The 19493-nt window shown below is 46.3% G+C and overlaps 1 protein-coding gene across 1 annotated transcript in view; it reads right to left on the bottom strand.

Annotated features, from left to right (window-relative positions):
• Positions 1–19493, bottom strand: part of AR (androgen receptor) — a 297520-nt gene that overhangs the window by 133818 nt on the left and 144209 nt on the right. Inside the window, exon 2 of the mRNA XM_084814267.1 lies at positions 18102–18253. Coding sequence (XP_084670393.1) covers positions 18102–18253 — 152 coding nt within the window. The remainder of the gene's footprint in view (positions 1–18101; positions 18254–19493) is intronic.

Raw genomic sequence — 19493 nt, forward strand, 5'->3', positions numbered from 1 at the left:
CTTGCCTGAGAACAACATGGCCTACACCTGCAACAAGTGCAAGTTGATCACGCTGCTGGAGGAAAAAGTAAGTGGACTGGAGCGGCGACTGTCAACCCTCCGGGGAATAAGAGAACACGAAGAGTTCTTGGACAGAATGGGGGAACTACAGCAGCAAAGGGCAGACCAGAAGCTTGAAGAGCAACAGCAAGATGAGGCAGAAGTGGGAAATGCTGAGGAGAAGAAAAATGGAGTAGAGGATACTCCTTGGAAAACGGTGACAGTTAGGAGAAGAAGAACTAGACGCCACTCTGCACCAGTGGAAGCGGTGGAGCTGTGGAACCGATTCCAGGTACTTGCAGATGAGACTGGAGGACAGCCTGCAGAGGAAGAATCACAGGGGAACCTGCATGAGAGTGAGCAAGAGGCTAAAGGTCAGTCAAACAGAGGCGATGAAACCCAGGCCTACAAGAAGAAGAAGAGAAGAGTGGTAGTAGTGGGAGACTCCTTGCTGCGTGGGATCGAGACCCAAGTATGTCGCGAAGACCCGTGGACTCGCCAGGTATGTTGTCTCCCGGGAGGACAGATTAGAGACGTGACTGAAAGGTTGCCTGCACTCATAAAGCCCACTGACAGGTATCCCTTTCTTCTCATCCATGTGGGAACAAATGATACCGCCAAGCGGAGCTACGAAGAGATCACGTCAGACTTTGAAGCTTTGGGAAGGAAACTCAAGAACTTTGGGGCCCAGATAGTTTTCTCATCCATCCTTCCAGTAGTTAGAAGAGGGATAGAAAGGGAACGAAAAATACTCCGGGTGAATGACTGGCTACGAAGGTGGTGCCGACGAGAGAGATTTGGATTCTGGGACCACGGGCTATACTTCCTGGAAGATGGGCTGTTGGCTAGGGATGGGTTGCACCTCACAAAGGCTGGGAAGAATGTGTTTGGACACAGCATGAAGAACTTCATCAGGAGGGCTTTAAACTGAATCCTACGGGGAAGGGAGATGTAATGTTGGGGGTAACAATGGACGTAGGCGCATGCACTGCAATGGAGAGAACAGCGCTGATAGCGCCCAATAATAGTCTTCAGACACAGGTAGGAAGAAAGCCAGACTATGAAGCACATGGTCTTCGATGTCTATATACTAATGCCCAGAGTATGGGAAACAAACAGAATGAACTTGAACTCTTAATACAGGAGGGAAATTATGACTTGATAGGTATAACTGAGACTTGGTGGGATGACTCTCATGACTGGAATACAGCAATTGAAGGATATAACTTGTTCAAAAAGAACAGGAGGAACAGAAAGGGAGGCGGGGTTGCACTGTATGTGAAAAATACATATCTCTGCACAGAAATACAGGAGGAGGAGCTTGGTAGCCCCATCGAGAGCATCTGGGTTGAAATAAATGGAGCAAAGAATAAAAGGAACCTGGTGGTCGGAGTCTACTACCGGCCACCCAATCAAGGAGAAGCCAAGGATGAAACTTTTGAAAAGCAAATAGCCAATGTTTTAAGGAAGCATGATGTAGTAGTAATGGGGGACTTCAATTTCCCCGATATTTGTTGGGAGACAAATTCTGCAAAACATGGCCCCTCCAGGAAATTCCTGACTTGTGTGGCGGATAACTTCCTCCTACAGAAAGTAGAGGAAGGAACTAGAGGATCGGCTATCCTTGACTTGATCCTAACCAACAGAGATGACTTAGTGGATAAAGTAGCAGTTACAGGAACTCTGGGGGAAAGCGACCATGTTGTACTTGAGTTCTTGGTTCTAAGGGAAGCAAAAGCCGAGTGTACTCAAACGCGTACCCTGGATTTTAGGAAAGCTGATTTTAATAAACTCAGAACAATGATCAGTAAGGTCCCATGGCAAACAATGCTAGCGAGAAAAGGAGTCCAAGATGGGTGGGAACTTTTAAAAAAGGAAATTCTCAAGGCACAATCACAAACAATTCCAACAAGAAGAAAAGGTGGAAGACAACAGAAGAAGCCAATGTGGCTTCACAAAAAGCTTAGGGATGACCTGAAAACAAAAAAGGACACATATAAGAAGTGGAAAGAAGGCCAAGTAACAAAGGAAGAGTACAGGCAGGTAGCACAGAATTGCAGGGATGGCGTCAGGAAGGCTAAAGCGGAGAACGAGGTGAGGTTAGCGAGGGATGCTAAAAACAACAAAAAGGCTTTCTTCAGCTACGTGCATAGTAAAAGGCAGAGGAAAGAAATGGTGGTTCAGCTATTAAATAAGGATGGCAAAATGATAACAGATGACAAAGAAAAGGCAGAGGTGCTCAATTCCTACTTTGGCTCAGTCTTCTCCCAAAAGAGGGTCTATGACCCCCCTGGCAAAGGCGAAGTACAGGCTGAAGGGGCAGGATTGCAGCTTGAGATCGACAGGCATATGGTCAAGGAACACCTCATTACTTTGAATGAGTTCAAATCTCCAGGGCCAGATGAACTGCATCCTAGAGTAATAAAGGAACTGGCAGAAGAACTCTCAGAACCGCTGTCTATTCTCTTTGAGAAATCATGGAGGACCGGGGAAGTGCCAGATGACTGGAGGAGGGCTAACGTTGTCCCTATCTTCAAAAAGGGTAAAAAGGAGGAACCTGGGAACTACAGACCAGTCAGTCTGACATCAATCCCTGGGAAAATTCTGGAGCAGATCATAAAGCAATCCATCTGGAAGCACCTTGACAACAATGCCGTGATTACTCGAAGCCAACATGGATTTGTCAAAAACAAGTCCTGCCAGACAAATCTGATCTCATTTTTTGATCAAGTCACCTCCCTTGTAGACCGTGGGAATGCTGTAGACATCATATACCTCGACTTCAGCAAAGCTTTCGACAAAGTGCCCCATGATATCCTGATGAGCAAACTTGCTCGAAGTGGGCTAGATGAAACAACGATCATGTGGATCCACAGTTGGCTACAGAATCGGACTCAAAGAGTGCTTCTCAATGGGACCTTCTCAAGCTGGGGAGAGGTAACGAGCGGGGTACCGCAGGGCTCAGTCCTGGGCCCAGTGCTCTTCAACATTTTTATTAATGACTTGGAGGAGGAGGTGCAGGGAATGCTGATCAAATTTGCAGATGACACAAAATTGGGAGGGATAGCTAATACTTTGGAAGACAGAAACAAAATTCAAAGTGATCTGGATAGACTGGAGTGCTGGGCAGAAAACAACAGAATGGCATTTAATAGGGACAAATGCCAAGTTCTGCACCTAGGAAAAAGAAACCAAATGCACAGTTACAAGATGGGGGATACGTGGCTCAACCACACTACGAGCGAGAAGGATCTTGGAATTGTCGTCGATCACAAGCTGAATATGAGCCAACAATGTGATGTGGCTGCAAAAAAGGCAAATGCTATTTTGGGCTGCATTAATAGAAGCATCGCTTCCAAATCCCGGGAAGTACTAGTTCCCCTCTACTCAGCACTGGTTAGGCCTCATCTGGAGTACTGTGTCCAGTTCTGGGCACCACACTTTAAGAAGGATGCAGACAAGCTGGAGAGGGTTCAAAGGAGGGCAACAAAGATGATCAGGGGACTGGAAACAAAGCCCTATGAAGAGAGACTGAAAGAACTGGGCATGTTTAGCCTTGAGAAGAGAAGACTGAGGGGAGATATGATAGCACTCTTCAAGTACTTGAAAGGTTGTCACAGAGAAGAAGGCCAGGATCTCTTCTTGATCATCCCAGAGTGCAGGACACGGAATAATGGGCTCAAGTTACAGGAAGCCAGATTCCGGCTGAACATCAGGAAAAACTTCCTGAGTGTCAGAGCAATACGGCAATGGAACCAATTACCTGGGGAGGTGGTGGGCTCTCCCACACTGGAGGCCTTTAAGACGAGGCTGGACAGCCATTTGTCAGGGATGCTCTGACTTGGATTCCTGCATTGAGCAGGGGGTTGGACTCGATGGCCTTGTAGGCCCCTTCCAACCCTACTATTCTATGATTCTATGATTCTATAAGGATTTCACAGCACTTTCATCCTATGCTTTGTCACCCAGAGATCTGCAGCTCTGATTTGGAGGAATCACACAAATGGTGGTTCCTGTGGTAACAGAAGGTTGGACAAATCTCACATTTTGCTTACTCCTGCATCTGAAGCTTTCAGTCCGGAATATGAAGAAATTTGTAAATGTTGGTAAATTCTCATCAAAAATGAACTGAAACAAAACTCTCACCCACCTGCACCAGGAAAATTAAATAGGTATCACTGTTCCCAACCTAGAAAGGACCATGTTGTACCTGCCTGACATGAAGCTATTAAATACTGAGGAGCCTGTCAGAAAAAAAAGTGGCAAACCTAATTCAAACCCACAAATATCGCTGAATATGCAGGGATTCAAAGCCAGACCTTTAAGAGCGAAGCACTCAGAGCCCTGGGCTTGAGTGGACCAATCTGTCAGGTTCTGTTTCTCACACATTCCAGTTTTTAAAATCTCACCTTCTTTCCATCCCATTTATGAAGAAATGTGTGGTGTTTGGTCAATTTTTATCAAACGCAAACTGAAATTAAAATCCATCTCTAGAAGTAATTGTATGAGGGGAAGGGGAGAAAGAGGAAATGTGTGCACGAAGCTCATACATATAATGGTTTAGTATTACAGGTGAACCAACCCAATATCTGTTGAGAAAACGGGTAATTCTGAGAGTGATGGTGTTCATGTATTTTAAAGCACCTTTCCAGCTCACATGACAGGACAGAAAGAAGCTGGGAGGTACTCATAGCAAGTATTCTGTCCTCCTCCTCCTAGGATGATGTCACAGTTGCTGTTTCTGACAGGGCATTTTAAAAATAGTGGTTTGAAAAACCGATGGTTGGTCTAGTCAACTCTGATCTGAGATTGAACCTGGCATTCTATACAGGCAAAGTATGGGCTACTCTAGCATTGAGCAAAGCCCCCTCCCATAGGTAGTGTGGCACAAACTCAGCACTGCAGGACTGGCCCACTGAGCTGCACGCAACACACCAGCTCCACACCAAGGAAGTGCTTAACGGTCCTCCCCCATTCCCAGGCAGCCATGGGCCACACAAGCTGCGCAGGGCTGGCCTCCCTCTTATTAGTTATGAAGCTGGAAACGGGATGCCTTTTCCTCGCCCTCTTTCAAATTCTTTGGAAAAACTTGAGTTCTGGAAGAAGCACAAATTATGCAGAACGAGTCAAGTGACTGAATTTGCACAATTTATTCTGATCTCAAAACCTGGACCAGACACGTCCCTGGCTATTATTAGCAGTGAGAAAGTGCCCTGCAGAATATAGAGATGGTGCCTTCTGGGAATCTGTCAGCAGCACCTTCACCGGGGAGTGGGAAAGCAGGAGGGGCAGGGGAGGGGCTTGGAAGGCAGCCAGCTTGAATTCTCCACAATGCAGAACTGGGTGGCAAAAGGAACTGCAGGGCTGCAAATGAATAACATCAAACAAATCTTGGCCCACTCAGCTTTTGGGATGGAAATCTGTAGCAGGGCTGAAGAATCTGCCAGCGCAGGCTTTGGAGCCAGCCTGTATTTAACCTGGCCCTGCATGTGCCTTGGAAAGTGAGTAAATCCAAAAGCTGCCTGGCTGGCATGGAAGCTCGAGACGTTATGCACTTTTAGGAGTTCTCCTGTGGAATGAGCTGTTCAGGACAGAACCTCGCCAGTCTCCGTCAATCTCTCCAAACAATCCCCGACTGACACACGTGCATGTGAGAACTTGCTGAAAGAGGGCAGCTTTGCTCTCCACGAGCGCCATTCTCCTCTGCCGCAGAGCAGTGCCAGCACAGGCACACAGACTGGGCAATGCCGACCAGACTGGTCTTCAGTGCCCCTACCTTGGATGCTGCTGAGCAAAGCACCAGAAAGGGTGGGAAAGTAGACATCCCTAGCCAATCAGGCGCTTTACACATTTTCCAAACATGCCCGGTAGGAGCGGGAAATCATTAGTCACTTCCACTCCCTTCTCCGTAGAGCATTTTGTGAGTCCACCAGTCCAGAGGAGAGAGCAAGAGCGAAAGGGGTGCGTGTGCACGCCTGCCCGTGTGTATTGAGACAGAACTGTGCAGCAAGCAGAAGGCACCCAGCTCATCAAATTAATGTAGAGTCAAAAGGTACACAGGGTCGCTTCCGGGGGGTGGGGGATGGCATTTTAATCTCCTTTCTGATTTCCCCCCATTTCTTGGTTCTATTTTTTTAAAGCTAAGAATGATTACGTACCACCCACAAGTTCCCCATCTAGCACCAGCTTCTTCCCCAGGTTTCCTGCTCTGCTGACTGGAGATAAGGGCTTTTCCCTGTTGAGGAGAGGTGCAGGACCGGGAGAGGGAACACTGCATGATTCAGTCCTGATTACTTCTGAGTGACAACGACAGGCAGATGCTTACTCTGCTTACTTGTGAGTAAAATTTAAATTCTGTTGTGATTAGTTGGGCAAAGTTTGTTTCTCTTTTATAAAATATATGGTTGCTTTGGTCAGCAGTGGTTTTATTGTTGTTTGCTCTTAAAAACACATCATTGTGATACTGGCTGGCCAAAGCAATGTGTCTATGCGGGGTGGGCTTTACTGTGGCCTGGTGTGTGTGTTTGCTATGAGAGAGAGGCGAGTGGGAGGGTGCATGGATTTCTTCCAGGAGTGAGTGGGTTTCCCAAACACACACACACAGCCTTGCACTTGTGAGCTTAAAATCACTTGATCCATTTTCCTTCTCAGTGCGGTGTGGAACAGAATAATATGGTTCAAAGGTGTGCCTTTGTTTGGCTGTGTGGATGACTACTACTACCTGCAAATGCATGAATTTTGGATGCTCTCAGAACTTGATGTCCATGCTTTCTCCAGAGAAATTAAGTTTTAATCGATCCTGGAATGTCTTATGGTTATGGATATTTGCTTTTGAGGTTGTTTGTTTGAAGTTGTTTTAGATATATGTTTCTTTTGTGTATATTGTCTGTTCATGTGTTTTTTTAAGTAAATGGTTTTTAATCTTTGTATGTTGTATTTTTAATGTTTTTAATCTTTGTAAACTGGTACAGAAATGTAATAGTAGCAGTAGTAGTAATAATAATAATAATAATTTACATCTCATACTAGATCCTGGGCAACACCACTTAGGATTAAATCCAGGATTGCCTCCCCTCGAGTCAGTTCCATGAACAACTGTTCTAGGGCGCAGTTGTTCTGGGCATTGAGAAATTTAACCTCTCTGTCATGACTGGACATGACATGGCTCTCTGTCATGACTGGAAATAAATGCCTCTCATGACATGACATGAGAGGCATTTATCCAGCCAATGTGGGGGTAACTGAAGTCACCCATTATTGCAACACTTCCCTGATTTCCTTTTCCATCTCAAGGTCATCCTGAGCATTCCAGTCTGGGGGACAATAGCATGTTCCTAGCACTACACTGGTTTTGGAGCCTGGTATTGTCGCCCATAGCGCTTTTGTGGAAGTGTCTGCCCCTTTTAGGCATTCTAGTCTGCTTGACACTACACCCACTCTGACGTACAGAGCAACACCGTCCCCTTCCTTGTCCTTCCCGTAGAGTTTATATCCAGAGATTGCCATATCCCACTGGTTCTCTCAATTCCTCTAGGTTTCTGTAACGCCTGCTACATCGAGGTGAGCTTTGCTTATCTTACATTACTAGCCCAAATGAGCTGTTGTAGCAGCTTATGACATTATCTGTATTTTTAGAATAAAATCACAATATAAATATTCCAATACCCAGCTAAAAACAATGAAACAAACAGTGGAGATCCACAAACAGACTAAACGCACAGGAACACAACTGACCAGGAAGTTATTTGCTGAAGGGAGCTTGCCTTAATTGTTGTTCAGTCGTTCAGTCGTGTCCGACTCTTCGCGACCCCATGGACCATAGCACGCCAGGCCTTCCTGTCCTGCGCTCTCTCCCGGAGCGTGCTCAAGTTCATATTCATTGCATCCGTGATGCTATCTAGCCATCTCATCCTCTGCCGTCCCCTTTTCCTTTTGCCTTCAGTCTTTCCCAGCATCAGGGTCTTTTCCAGGGAGTTTTCTCTTCGCATTAGGTGGCCAAAATATTGGAGCTTCAGCTTCATTATCTGTCCTTCCAATGAGCAGTCAGGGTTGATTTCCTTTAGGATGGACTGATTTGACCTCCTTGCAGTCCAGGGGACTCGTAAGAGTCTTCTCCAGCACCACAGTTCGAAAGCATCAGTTCTTCGGCGCTCAGCCTTCCTTATAGTCCAGCTCTCACAGCCATACATTACCACTGGGAAAACCATAGCTTTGATTAGACGGACCTTTGTCGGCAAGGTGATGTCTCTGCTTCTTACTATGCTGTCTAGGTTGGCCATAGCTTTCCTCCCAAGGAGCAAGCGTCTTTTAATTTCATGGCTACAGTCACCGTCTGCGGTGATCTTGGAGCCCAAGAAAGTAAAATCTGTCACTGCTTCCATTTCTTCCCCTTCTATATGCCAGGAAGTGATGGGGCCAGATGCCATGATCTTAGTTTTTTTAATGTTGAGTTTCAAACCAGCTTTTGCACTCTCCTCTTTCACCCTCAACAAGAGGCTCTTGAGATCCTCTTCACTTTCTGCCATTAGGGTGGTATCGTCTGCATATCGGAGGTTGTTGATAATTCTCCCAGCAATCTTAATTCCGACCTCTGATTCATCCAACCCGGCATTTCTCATGATGTACTCTGCATATAAGTTAAGCAGGGTGACAATATGCAGCCTTGTCGTACTCCTTTCCCAATTTTGAACCAATCGGTTGTTCCATGTCTGGTTCTTACTGTTGCTTCTTGACCCTTGTACAGGTTTCTCAGGAGACAGGTAAGGTGGTCTGGTACTCCCATCACTTTAAGAATTTGCCACAGTTTGTTGTGATCCACACAATCAAAGGCTTTAGCGTAGTCAATGAAGCAGAAATAGACATTTTTCTGGAATTCTCTTGCTTTCTCCATGATGCAGCGAATGTTGGCGATTTGATCTCTAGTTCCTCTGCCTCTTCGAAACCCAGCTTGTACTTCCGGTAGTTCTCGGTTCACATACTGCTGAAGCCTAGCTTGTAGGATTTTGAGCATCACCTTGCTGGCATGTGAAATGAGCGCAATTGTGCGGTAGTTTGAACACTCTTTGGCGTTGCCCTTCTTTGGAATTGGAATGTAAACTGACCTTTTCCAGTCTTGTGGCCACTGTTGAGTGTTCCAGATTTGTTGGCATATTGAATGCAGCACTTTAACAGCATCATCTTTTAGGATTTTAAACAGCTCGGCTGGAATACTGTCATCTCCGCTAGCTTTGTTGTTACTAATGCTTCCTAAGGCCCACTTGACTTCACTCTCTAGGATGTCCGGCTCAAGTTCAGTGACCGCACTATCATGGCTATCAGGGACATTCAGATCTTTCCTGTATAGTTCTTCTGTGTATTCTTGCCACCTCTTCTTAATCTCATCTGCTTCTGTTAGGTCCCTGCCTTCTTTGTCCTTTATCATGCCCGTCTTTGCACAAAACGTTCCCTTGAGATCTCCAATTTTCTTGAAGAGATCTCTAGTCTTTCCCATTCTGTTGTTTTCCTCGATTTCTTTGCATTGTTCATTTAAGAAGGCCTTCTTGTCTCTCCTTGCTATTCTCTGGAACTCTGCATTCAGTTGGCTATATCTTCCCCTTTCTCCCTTGCTTTTCGCTTCCCTTCTTTCGTGAGCTACTTGTAAAGCCTCATCAGACAGCCACTTTGCTTTCTTGCATTTCTTTTTCTTTGGGATGGATTTCGTTGCTGCCTCCTGAACAATGTTACGGACCTCCGTCCATAGTTCCTCAGGCACTCTGTCTATCAGGTCTAATCCCTGAAATCTATTCCTCACCTCCACTGTATATTCATCAGGGATATGATTTAGGTCATACCTGAACGGTTTAGTGGTTTTCCCGACGTTCTTCAATTTAAGCCGAAATTTTGCAAGAAGCAGCTCATGATCTGAGCCACAGTCAGCTCCAGGTCTTGTTTTTACTGACTGTATGGAGCTTCTCCATCTTTGGCTGCAAAGGACATAATCAATCTGATTTCGATATTGACCATCTGGTGACGTCCATGTGTAGAGTCGCCTCTTGTGCTGTTGGAAAAGAGTGTTTGCTATGATCAGCATGTTCTCTTGGCAAAACTCTATTAGCTTTTGTCCTGCTTCATTTTGTACACCAAGGCCATGCCTGCCTGTTATCCCGGTGATTTCTTGACTTCCTACTTTAGCATTCCAATCACCTATGATGAAGAGGACATCTTTTTTTGGTGTTAGTTCTAGAAGGTGTTGTAGGTCTTCATAGAACCGATCAACCTCAGCTTCTTCGGCCTCAGTGGTTGGGGCATAGACTTGAATTACTGTGATGTTGAATGGTTTGCCTTGGATTCGTACTGAGATCATTCTGTCATTTTTAAGATTGTAGCCCAGTACTGCTTTTCCCACCCTTTTGTTGACTATGAGTGCTACTCCATTTCTTCTAAGGGATTCTTGCCCACAATAGTAGATATGATGGTCACCTGAATTAAATTCGCCCATGCCTGTCCATTTTAGTTCGCTGATTCCCAAGATGTCCATGTTCAATCTTGCCATCTCATGTTTGACCACCTCCAGCTTACCTTGGTTCATTGATCTGACATTCCAGGTTCCTAAACAATATTGTTCTTTACAGCATCGGATTTTCTTTTCACCACCAGACACATCCACAGCTGAGTGTCCTTTCGGGTTTGGCCCAGCCGCTTCACTCTTTCTGGCGCTACTTGGAAATACCCTCTGCTCTTCCCCAGTAGCATATTGGACACCTTCCGACCTGAGGGGCTCATCTTCCGGCGTCATATCTTTTAGCCTTGTGATACGTTCCATGGAGTTTTCTTGGCAAGAATACTGGAGTGGGTTGCCATTTCCTTCTCCAGTGGACCACATTTTGTCAGAACTCTCTGCCATGACCTGTCCGTCTTGGGTGGCCCTGCACGGCATAGCTTATGGCTTCACTGAGTTACGCAAGCCCCTTCGCCACAACAAGGCAGTGATCCCTGAAGGGGGCTTGCCTTAATAGGGGGTTCCAAAAAGAGGGTGCCACTGTAGATGGCAGGCAACGTGCCCACAGGGCTGCATAGATCAGTTGTGCTATGAATGGGCAGGGAATGAGAACCAAAGCAAGCACAGAAATGGCTGCTACTGTATGTGTACGGTGAATGGAGCTGGGATCCAATCCCACTGCTGGAACTTTTGAATTGCTATTTTAGGATTGTTTCACATCTTATGGGTTTCCCTGCACAGGAACACAGGAAGCTGCCATAAGCTCCAGCACTGCCTACTCCGAGTGGCAGCAGCAATCCAGGGTTTCTGGCAGGGAAGTGTCTTTCCATCACCTGCTACTTGGTCCTGTTTACTCAGGATGCTGGCGACTGAACCTGTGCAACATGTTCTGCATGCAAACCATCGCCAAGCCCAGTCAGACAACGTCTAGAGCAGGGGTGATAAACCTCAAGCCCGTGGGTCGAACCTGGCCTACGTAGGGTCCCATTCCAGTCTTCCAGGGCTTCCCAGATGGCCACCACACACCCTCCTCTCTGCACTGATTGGAAGCAGTTCTATAAGGGTTCAGTCAGGAGGTTTTCCTAGCCCCACCTGGAGATGCTGGGGATCGAACCTGCATCTTCTTCCATGTAAAGCCTGTGCCCTGCTACTGAGCTATGGCCCTTCCCTTTAGGGACACTGGGTCTCCTGGGGTGAGGAGTTCCCGGAGGTGGGTGAAACCCAAAAGGGCCTCCTCCACCCCTGTGCTCTGTGGCTGCCATGGCAGTGAAGGTCAGCTCACACAGCAAAGCATCCCCAACAGCTGGGCAGCTTCATCTGCAAGAAAGTGTTTTCTAGGGGTTTTATGTTTTAGAATTTAATTCTGTTTCAAGCCCCTTCCATTCTTCTCACATTCCCAGTGCACTGTGGAGAGTGGCAGAGACAGGATTCACATCACAGTCAGGAACAGCAGGGCTCAGACTAGGAGCCTTTGTGAGTGAGACACTGCTTCTCTACTCCTTCGGCTCTCTGGACTGCAGGCAGTTGTTGCTGGGTTACTGGCTTCACAACACCAGAACCCTCCAGGCCCTGGTGATCAAGTGAGCCCAGAGATCCAATCCCTGCCACAGCCTGCCATAAAGCTCTGACATCTGTTGCTCTACCTTGGCTGAACGAAGCCTACCTGTCTGGCTGACTTCAAGAGCTTTCACCATCTGCATTTAATTAATCCTCATCTTCCAAGTATCTGCCTTCTATTCATGTACTTTTGACTGATGCGGCAGCCTTTACTACCTGGTAAAGTCTGGACTGATCTCTCCCACTCTAAATAAGATGGCAGCGCAGCATAATTTGTGAAGCCTTGCAAAACAAAATGGGTAAGAATCCAAGGCGACATCCAGAAAGACTGAAGTTATATCCCCAGCCACTAAATATAGACATGTCACCACTGGGCGCTTAAAATAGCACGTCCAAAAGGTCTTCCGACTCCCAACCATGACATGATCTGGTGACGCCTGGCTTTGCTGTGACAACTCTTTCAAGGGGGGAACAGAGACAATGTTTTGTTAAAATGTTTTGGTTATCGCCCTCTCTGTGTATGAGCAAACCCTGCCAGAGTTTGCGAGAGGCGCTCCATCTGATGCAAAGCAGCCACGCAAATACATCTGGGGGGAGGGGGAGCGGTGCTGCCAGGTTCGAGGGGGTCCAGGAACAGGTGTCCACCACAGCCCCCACCCACTGCCCGGGCTGCAGTTTCTCTGCGTGCTCTGCCCACTGCTGATGTGGCAGCTTCTCTCCCCTTGCACCACCCCTGCGTAACTCCCTGCCATGTGCCTGCTTGCGTGGCAGCCAGGCGCGCACACTGGGCTGTGATGGGATCTTGATGGCGGTGGTGGCAGCAGCAGTCTGGGAAGCCCACCGCCAGTCTAGAAATGGTGTGGGCCATAACTGGTAAGGGCGTGCCGCTACATAATCACACCGTTCACAAGCTCCTTCCCCATTTCCTGCCAGTGCCATCTGCAAAGTGGGCGGCAGCTGGCCGACCACCTGTTGCTGACCAGATCTCAGTAAGAATACTGCTTGGAGCCAGGCAGCTAGATCGAAAAGCCAATCGTTTCCTTTGCACTTTAAAAGCCAAGTGGCAGTTTTGCTGAGGCGTCAGCAGCAGCCCCAGCCCCGGTGGCCACCCTAGACTTTGGTTGCCCACTCCCCCACCCCTGCCCTGACCAGGGGCCGTGGGGCCTTATGGCCCAACTCTAGCACAGCCACTGTGTGGGGGAGTAAATCTTTAAAAATCCCTGCAATTCTGCACTTGGCTGACAGGCACAACATATAAAATGACTGGCCTGACATCTCAAGGTGTGAACAACCCTGTTCTTCCTGTAGCATCTCCAGCCTCGCTCCTGCAGATCAACTGAAGACCCTTCCATGCAACCCTCCTCACTGTGTGTGACGTCTCTGCCAATGCACCTCCAAACTCAATTATGAATACCTGCTGCTATTTCACTTCTGAGTCTGACAAGTAAGTCCAGTTGCGCAAATTGGATGGTGGTTTTGCAAACAGAGAATGTTTGGGGTCTGATGAGAACCGGCTCTCTGACAGTGTGTGCGTTATCACTTGCAATGTGAAGTGAAAAGAAGATTGAGAAGTGCTTCCAGAATCAGCCTGGCAAACTCTTGATTTCCTCCAAAGGTACTACAGGAAGAAAGCATCTCTTACAAACTTGGCGTTCTATTTCCCCCACAGACACCTTTTCCCACAGCAAATGCTGTGCATTCTCCCCAACTGCTGCTGCTGCTGCCACATTACAGACAGCTGGAAGAAGACCTGGAAACAGAAACTCTGTGGCATGAATAATGCCAGTGCCTACACAGCTCTGGATCTCAAGCACTACAGTACAGATATTATGTGTCAAATCATGCACAGCAGAACAGCAGGTGTCAGGCTACAAGCTGGAGCGGTCTCCAGGGCATCAGCTCTGAAACCAACTTCACAGATTACATTTTTAAAAGGTGTATTCCTAAAATGTTTTGTGGAGTCATGGGTACACTCCTGTCGGCTCAGTTTGCAATTGGCTTGGTGGTTAAGAATGCTCTCAGCAAGCATCAGGAAACGCTTGCCTATTTTCCTGAGAGTTCTCCCTTGGCTCATTATGCTGCAGCACATTCGGCATGAGCACATGTACATGATCACAGTGCCTTCTATTAGGATTGCAGTTTGGTTCCACCTGTCCTGCACCTAATCCTGCAGGATCAGCAATGGCAGAGAGCCATTCTGAAGTGAATCTGCCTTCAAATAAACTAACACTCCTGGAAACAAGAGAGGAAACAAGGTCAGGACAACAATCACCTAAACTGTTTTCCAGAAACATTAAAGAGCATTGCCCCAAATTGAGAATATATTCCCCAGATGCCTGCTTGGTCAAGTGGTCTGGCGATGTAGTCCACAGCAACCAATAACGGTTTTGTCAAGTGTGTCATGGCCCTCATCCTGAGCAGTGGTGAGGACTGGCCAACCTGATCAAAGGGATGAATGCCACAAGCCATGGAGGTCCAGGAATCATACGCAGGCCCTACCACTGAGCCTGAGCCTGTCAGCTGGAAGCCTCTTGAGCAAAAGACCCTCAAAATGGGACCTCCAGAGACAGCACCCCCTAGGCAAGGCTCCTCCACCAAAGGCCACTATGCCAGCCAGCCGGCCAGCACAGGCAACAGTCAAGATAGGAGGAGACAAAGGGCTGAGTGCCAGGCTCCACACCAAAGCGCTGCTGCTCAGGTAGGGGGCAGAGTCAGGGAGGAACAGCCTGGGCCAAGAGTGATAATGGCCTCGGTCTAGACTCCATCACAGCAAGCTGCTAACCTGAAACCGTCCAAGCACGTGCAAGTATGGCCTGCTACCTGCTTGAGTACGCCACACCCAGAAGCTCTCTTGTGCCCTCTGGGCTTCTGCTCTGGCCAGGACAAGGCAATAAGAGGTCAAGCATAAATTATTTCTGTGCACGTGCCTACTCGACATGTGCAGAATCTTGTTTAGCATTCAAAGGTGGGCAAAACATTGTGGGGAAATGGCACTCGATTAGTAACACAGTCAAGCATTATGAGCTGGGCAAATCTGCATACTGAGCCAGGTGATTCAGTGCTAGTATTCTTTTGTACCCGAAATTGGTGTGTGTGTGTGTGTGTGCGCGCGTGCGCACGCAACAAGCATCAGGAAGCTGGATTCCCTGCAGCTCCCTCGACTGAACAACTGAACAACTATACCACTTTAGACTGCTCGACTTAGGGATGGCTGTTGTGGGGAAATCCGGCCCTTTGGGGGCTCAATGGATTTCCCTAGAGCCCCTGGCTCGGCTTGCATTTCTGAGCTGAGCCACAAGCTTTTTCCCAGAATGTGGTTAATTTCTCTCTCCCACACCCCTTAAAACTTCCACTTATGCAAACTGTATCTGGTGACAACCCTTTAAGTACTTGAAAAGTGTTATCATATCCCCCTCAGCTTCCTCTTCTCAAGGCAAACATAACCAATTCCTTTAATCTTTCCTTATAGGACTTCATTTCCAGTCCCTTGATCATCTTTGTTGCCCATTTTATTTTTCTTCGCATCTCTTACCAACCTCAGCTCATTCTGAGCTTTAGCCTTCCTGACAACATCTCTGCAATTCCAGACTATTTGCCTGTACACTTCCTTAGTGACCTGTCCCTCCATTCACCTTCTGTATATTTCTTTACAGTAGGGATGTGCGAATCAGCAAAAGTCGAGCTTGATGGAATTCCCCGAATTATATCTCAAAGCTCATTCTGATTTGAGTCCGTATCAAAATGAGAGTTTGATTTTTTTTCTTTTCACATGAAAATCTGTGTGTCTTTTTGTGCATATTTTCCCAAATATAATGTTTTCCAATGCACATCTTCGGAATGTGTGCATTCTTCTCCCATTTATTAAAGCAGATTTGTGCACCTTTTCGAAAGTATGCTTTTTCACACGCATTTTTCAAATGAATGCATGCTGTCAAATGCATTTTTTGGTTCCCCAAATCACATTGCAAGCTCGGAAATGTACAGACCGCATCCAAATCAATATTTCATCCAGAAGGTGCAAACCGGGTAAATCCTGACCAAAACTGAACTGAAATGAATTTCTCATACATCCCTACCTTGCTTGCAGTGTGCCATATGGAGTAACGTAAAACACTAGGGCACAGAAACCCTCAATAATGATTGAGAGGGAAATATATCGGAGGGAACAACACGGCTGACTCCCAAATGCGAGCATGTCGGCTGGTGGACCAAGAAGTGCCTCTTTGCTAAATGATATCATAAAAGCAGCAGATGACTTATTACTGCCAGAAGCCAGTGCCTTTAGCAGATGTCGGCATTAACACAAAAATTATGATTGGCATTGGTTAGGTGCCCTCTGAAAATCCCAGCCGTGCTGCTTTGATTTACGGAACTTCTTATATTACCAAATATATGGGCTTTGAACTGCTAGACCTTTTAAAGCCCAGAATCTTTTCTTACCATTTGGCCCAATGAAATTTCCCATTTTCCTGTAATTTCTAAATGAGAAATAAAAATCACACCATGCTTGAGATCCATACGAAACAACTGATCCCAGACCCCAGAAGATGTGCCTGTGGAGAAGAGCCATATTTGTGGCTTGAGAAGGCGAAGAGAAGGCTTTGTGTCCTGGTTTTGAAATGGTGATCAGATCTTACTAGAAGTGCAATTAGCTAAAGACCCTTCAGGTTTGATGGGCAGCTGGGGGCAGGAGGATAAGAGAAAGAAAGTACCTATCCTTTCCCCAAGCCCACTCTCCCAATTCTCCTTTGACCACTTCATTTCTCCCATGGTACTGCCAAAGTAGGATGGGAGGTTTTGGAGGTAGAAACCTGTCAGATAAGGAAGTTGTTCCTTTTCTCCATCCTCCAGTGCCATTTTCCCCTAGGACATTGCAGGGGAAGGAAAGTGGGAGGAAATTAATTTTAGGCAGACTACACTTTAAAGCATTGTGTTTCAGTTGGCAGGAAAGGTCTGTCTGTGGTGGTAGATCTGTGATGACAGCCCAGTGACATATGCAGGTCGTAACTTGATATAATCCTCAAGGCTAGGATATATGCTGGGCCTCAGATTCTTGCTCTCCCAAGGAAGAAATGAGAAAGATTTCAGGGCTGTTGACCATTTTCGGCCATTGCAAAGACTGAATGCAGCCAACCATTAACCAAGTGGTAATTTACCATCAGGTAGGCATTATTATTATTCCGCCAAGTTATGACTTCTTTGCATCTCTGGATTTTGGATTAAGTGCAGAAGTATGGTGACTGTAAGATTATCCTCAACACATAGCAGCACAATACAATCAACTGGTTACATGCACACCATGGTCCATTACCACTTGTGTTAAATGACTGCTTATATTCCCGCTACGTGGTTGCATGTGCAAAGATCTCATGGGACTGCAGCTGGGAAGGACCTCTCCCACTCCTTCCTAGTATTTGAGAAAAATGGAACAAGACAGAAGGGCAGTTTACAGATCTCTAAGCATGTTTACTCCTTCCATTGGCCCAGTCATATCAAGGAGAAAAAGGAGTACTAGACATGCTATGGAGGCCAGAGCTGTAGGAGAGGAAGGCTGCAACATTATAGGGTGTGCATTGATTTCCTTGCTGACCTGCAGGAACAATGCAATCTCTTGGAGAATCTATTTATTTATTGAAAATTATTTTTAGGCCACCTTTCAGGGTAGAACCCATAAGAAGGGAAGATGATGAGAAGAGCATGCAGAAAAGAAGCTATTAGATGAGGGTGTGTGTAAACACAGAAGCACTGCATTGGATCAATGCCCACTGCTAATATTTCTCAATCAGAAAGTATTTATTGTTTGCTTTGAAGACATGGTGGAAACTCGCTTTCCCAAGCAGGTAAAAGAGGGTTAACAATAAAACTGCAATCTACTAAAGTTATTTTGTATTGCCAAATACAGAGGTTTTTTTTATAAGCAAATGACATTTTTATCAAGGATGACATTTTCAGTGAAATGGACTGGCAACGACATCCAGAATCATCTTCTGATTTGCATTCTCTCTCATTCTCAAAAAAAGGGAATTACCTTCAGCAGCTCTTTTGAAAAAGACTTTGCAGCTCCCACAGGTCAGAGCCCCATAGTGGCACCCAGAAGCTTCATCCCCACAGATCAAGCATGTCTTCTGTGGAGGGAAGTAATAGTCGATGGGCAGAACATGGTCCCTTGCAGAATCCAACCTTTGGAGGCAAAAGAGAAAGACAGACAAGCATCAGCAAATGTGGTGCACATGTCACAACTACTGGACAGAGGTCAGCATGTTGTCAGGACCAGCATTTATCACGGCGTTCCCAGGCTCAATAGTGACCACAGTTGATGACAGAAAAGTTGGTGGGGGGAGCAACCTGGACCAGGTCTGCACAGCCCGTGCCGGCCCCCCACAAGCTGAATGCAGCCCAGCAGCCATGTAAGGTAGCCCCCAAGGGAGTCAGGACATGTCTATGCTGTCCACCTCTGGAACACATTTATTCATTTATTTTATGGTCGTTTATATGCTGTTTTGCAATCATAATGGTTCTCAAAACCAGAGTGCAGCCCTCTGCATGTCTACACAGAAGTAAGTCCCACTGATTCCGATGGGGCTTGCTCCCAGATAATTGGGTATAACCACACTTATTAAAACATAAATCCCTAAGTTCTCAACTGTATTTACTTCTAAGTATACATGCACAGGGTTGTGTTATATGTTTTTAATTTAGATATAAACCCATCCAACTGTTATCTTGGAATAAATATTTGTGATCACCAGGGGCATTGCTAGGTTCTTAAAGGATCTGGGGCACAGGCCCATAACACAAACTTGCATGTGCATATGTCTGCATCTAAGCACACACACACGTGTGCGTGTGTGTGTGTGTGGTGTGCATGCATGTGTGTATGTGTGTCTATAGATTACATAATGCATAAATGAGAAGTGTGCACTGACCCCCCACCCCACTTCAACTCAGACCCCGATTCAGTGTTGTGGAAAACATCCTGCTTCTGCTTTGTAGTTGGTTCACTTCAGATCAGCACCAAACCTCAGTCAAGGTTTGGAAAAATGGGTCTTTATGCTTCCTGTTGACTACCATGGGAAATTAGAAAAAAACTTAACTTTTTTCTCTTGGTCAGAACAGGATGATAATTTCAGGCATAGTAGCCCCCTAGGAGGGGATTACACCTGCCCAATGTCAGAAAAATAAGTGCAGGGTTTATATTTTGATTTTCTTTTAAAGGGAACTGCCAATAACTTTTATTCCTTGGAAGAATTGGACAAAAAAGTCAAGACTCATTGCCCCATCAGAGGAAATTGTGTCTGCCAAATTTCAGAATGATAGCCACAGGGGTTTTTGTGCAAGGGTAGCCTTGACATTTTGAGGTCCCCAAAAGAGGGCACACTTATCTCCCTATGTTTCTTGTGGACCGTTGTTCTGAAAACAA

The sequence above is a fragment of the Heloderma suspectum genome, chromosome 9, assembly GCF_057233095.1.
Source record: "Heloderma suspectum isolate Gila_16-S chromosome 9, 16-S_ref, whole genome shotgun sequence".
NCBI classification, from domain to species: domain Eukaryota; kingdom Metazoa; phylum Chordata; class Lepidosauria; order Squamata; family Helodermatidae; genus Heloderma; species Heloderma suspectum.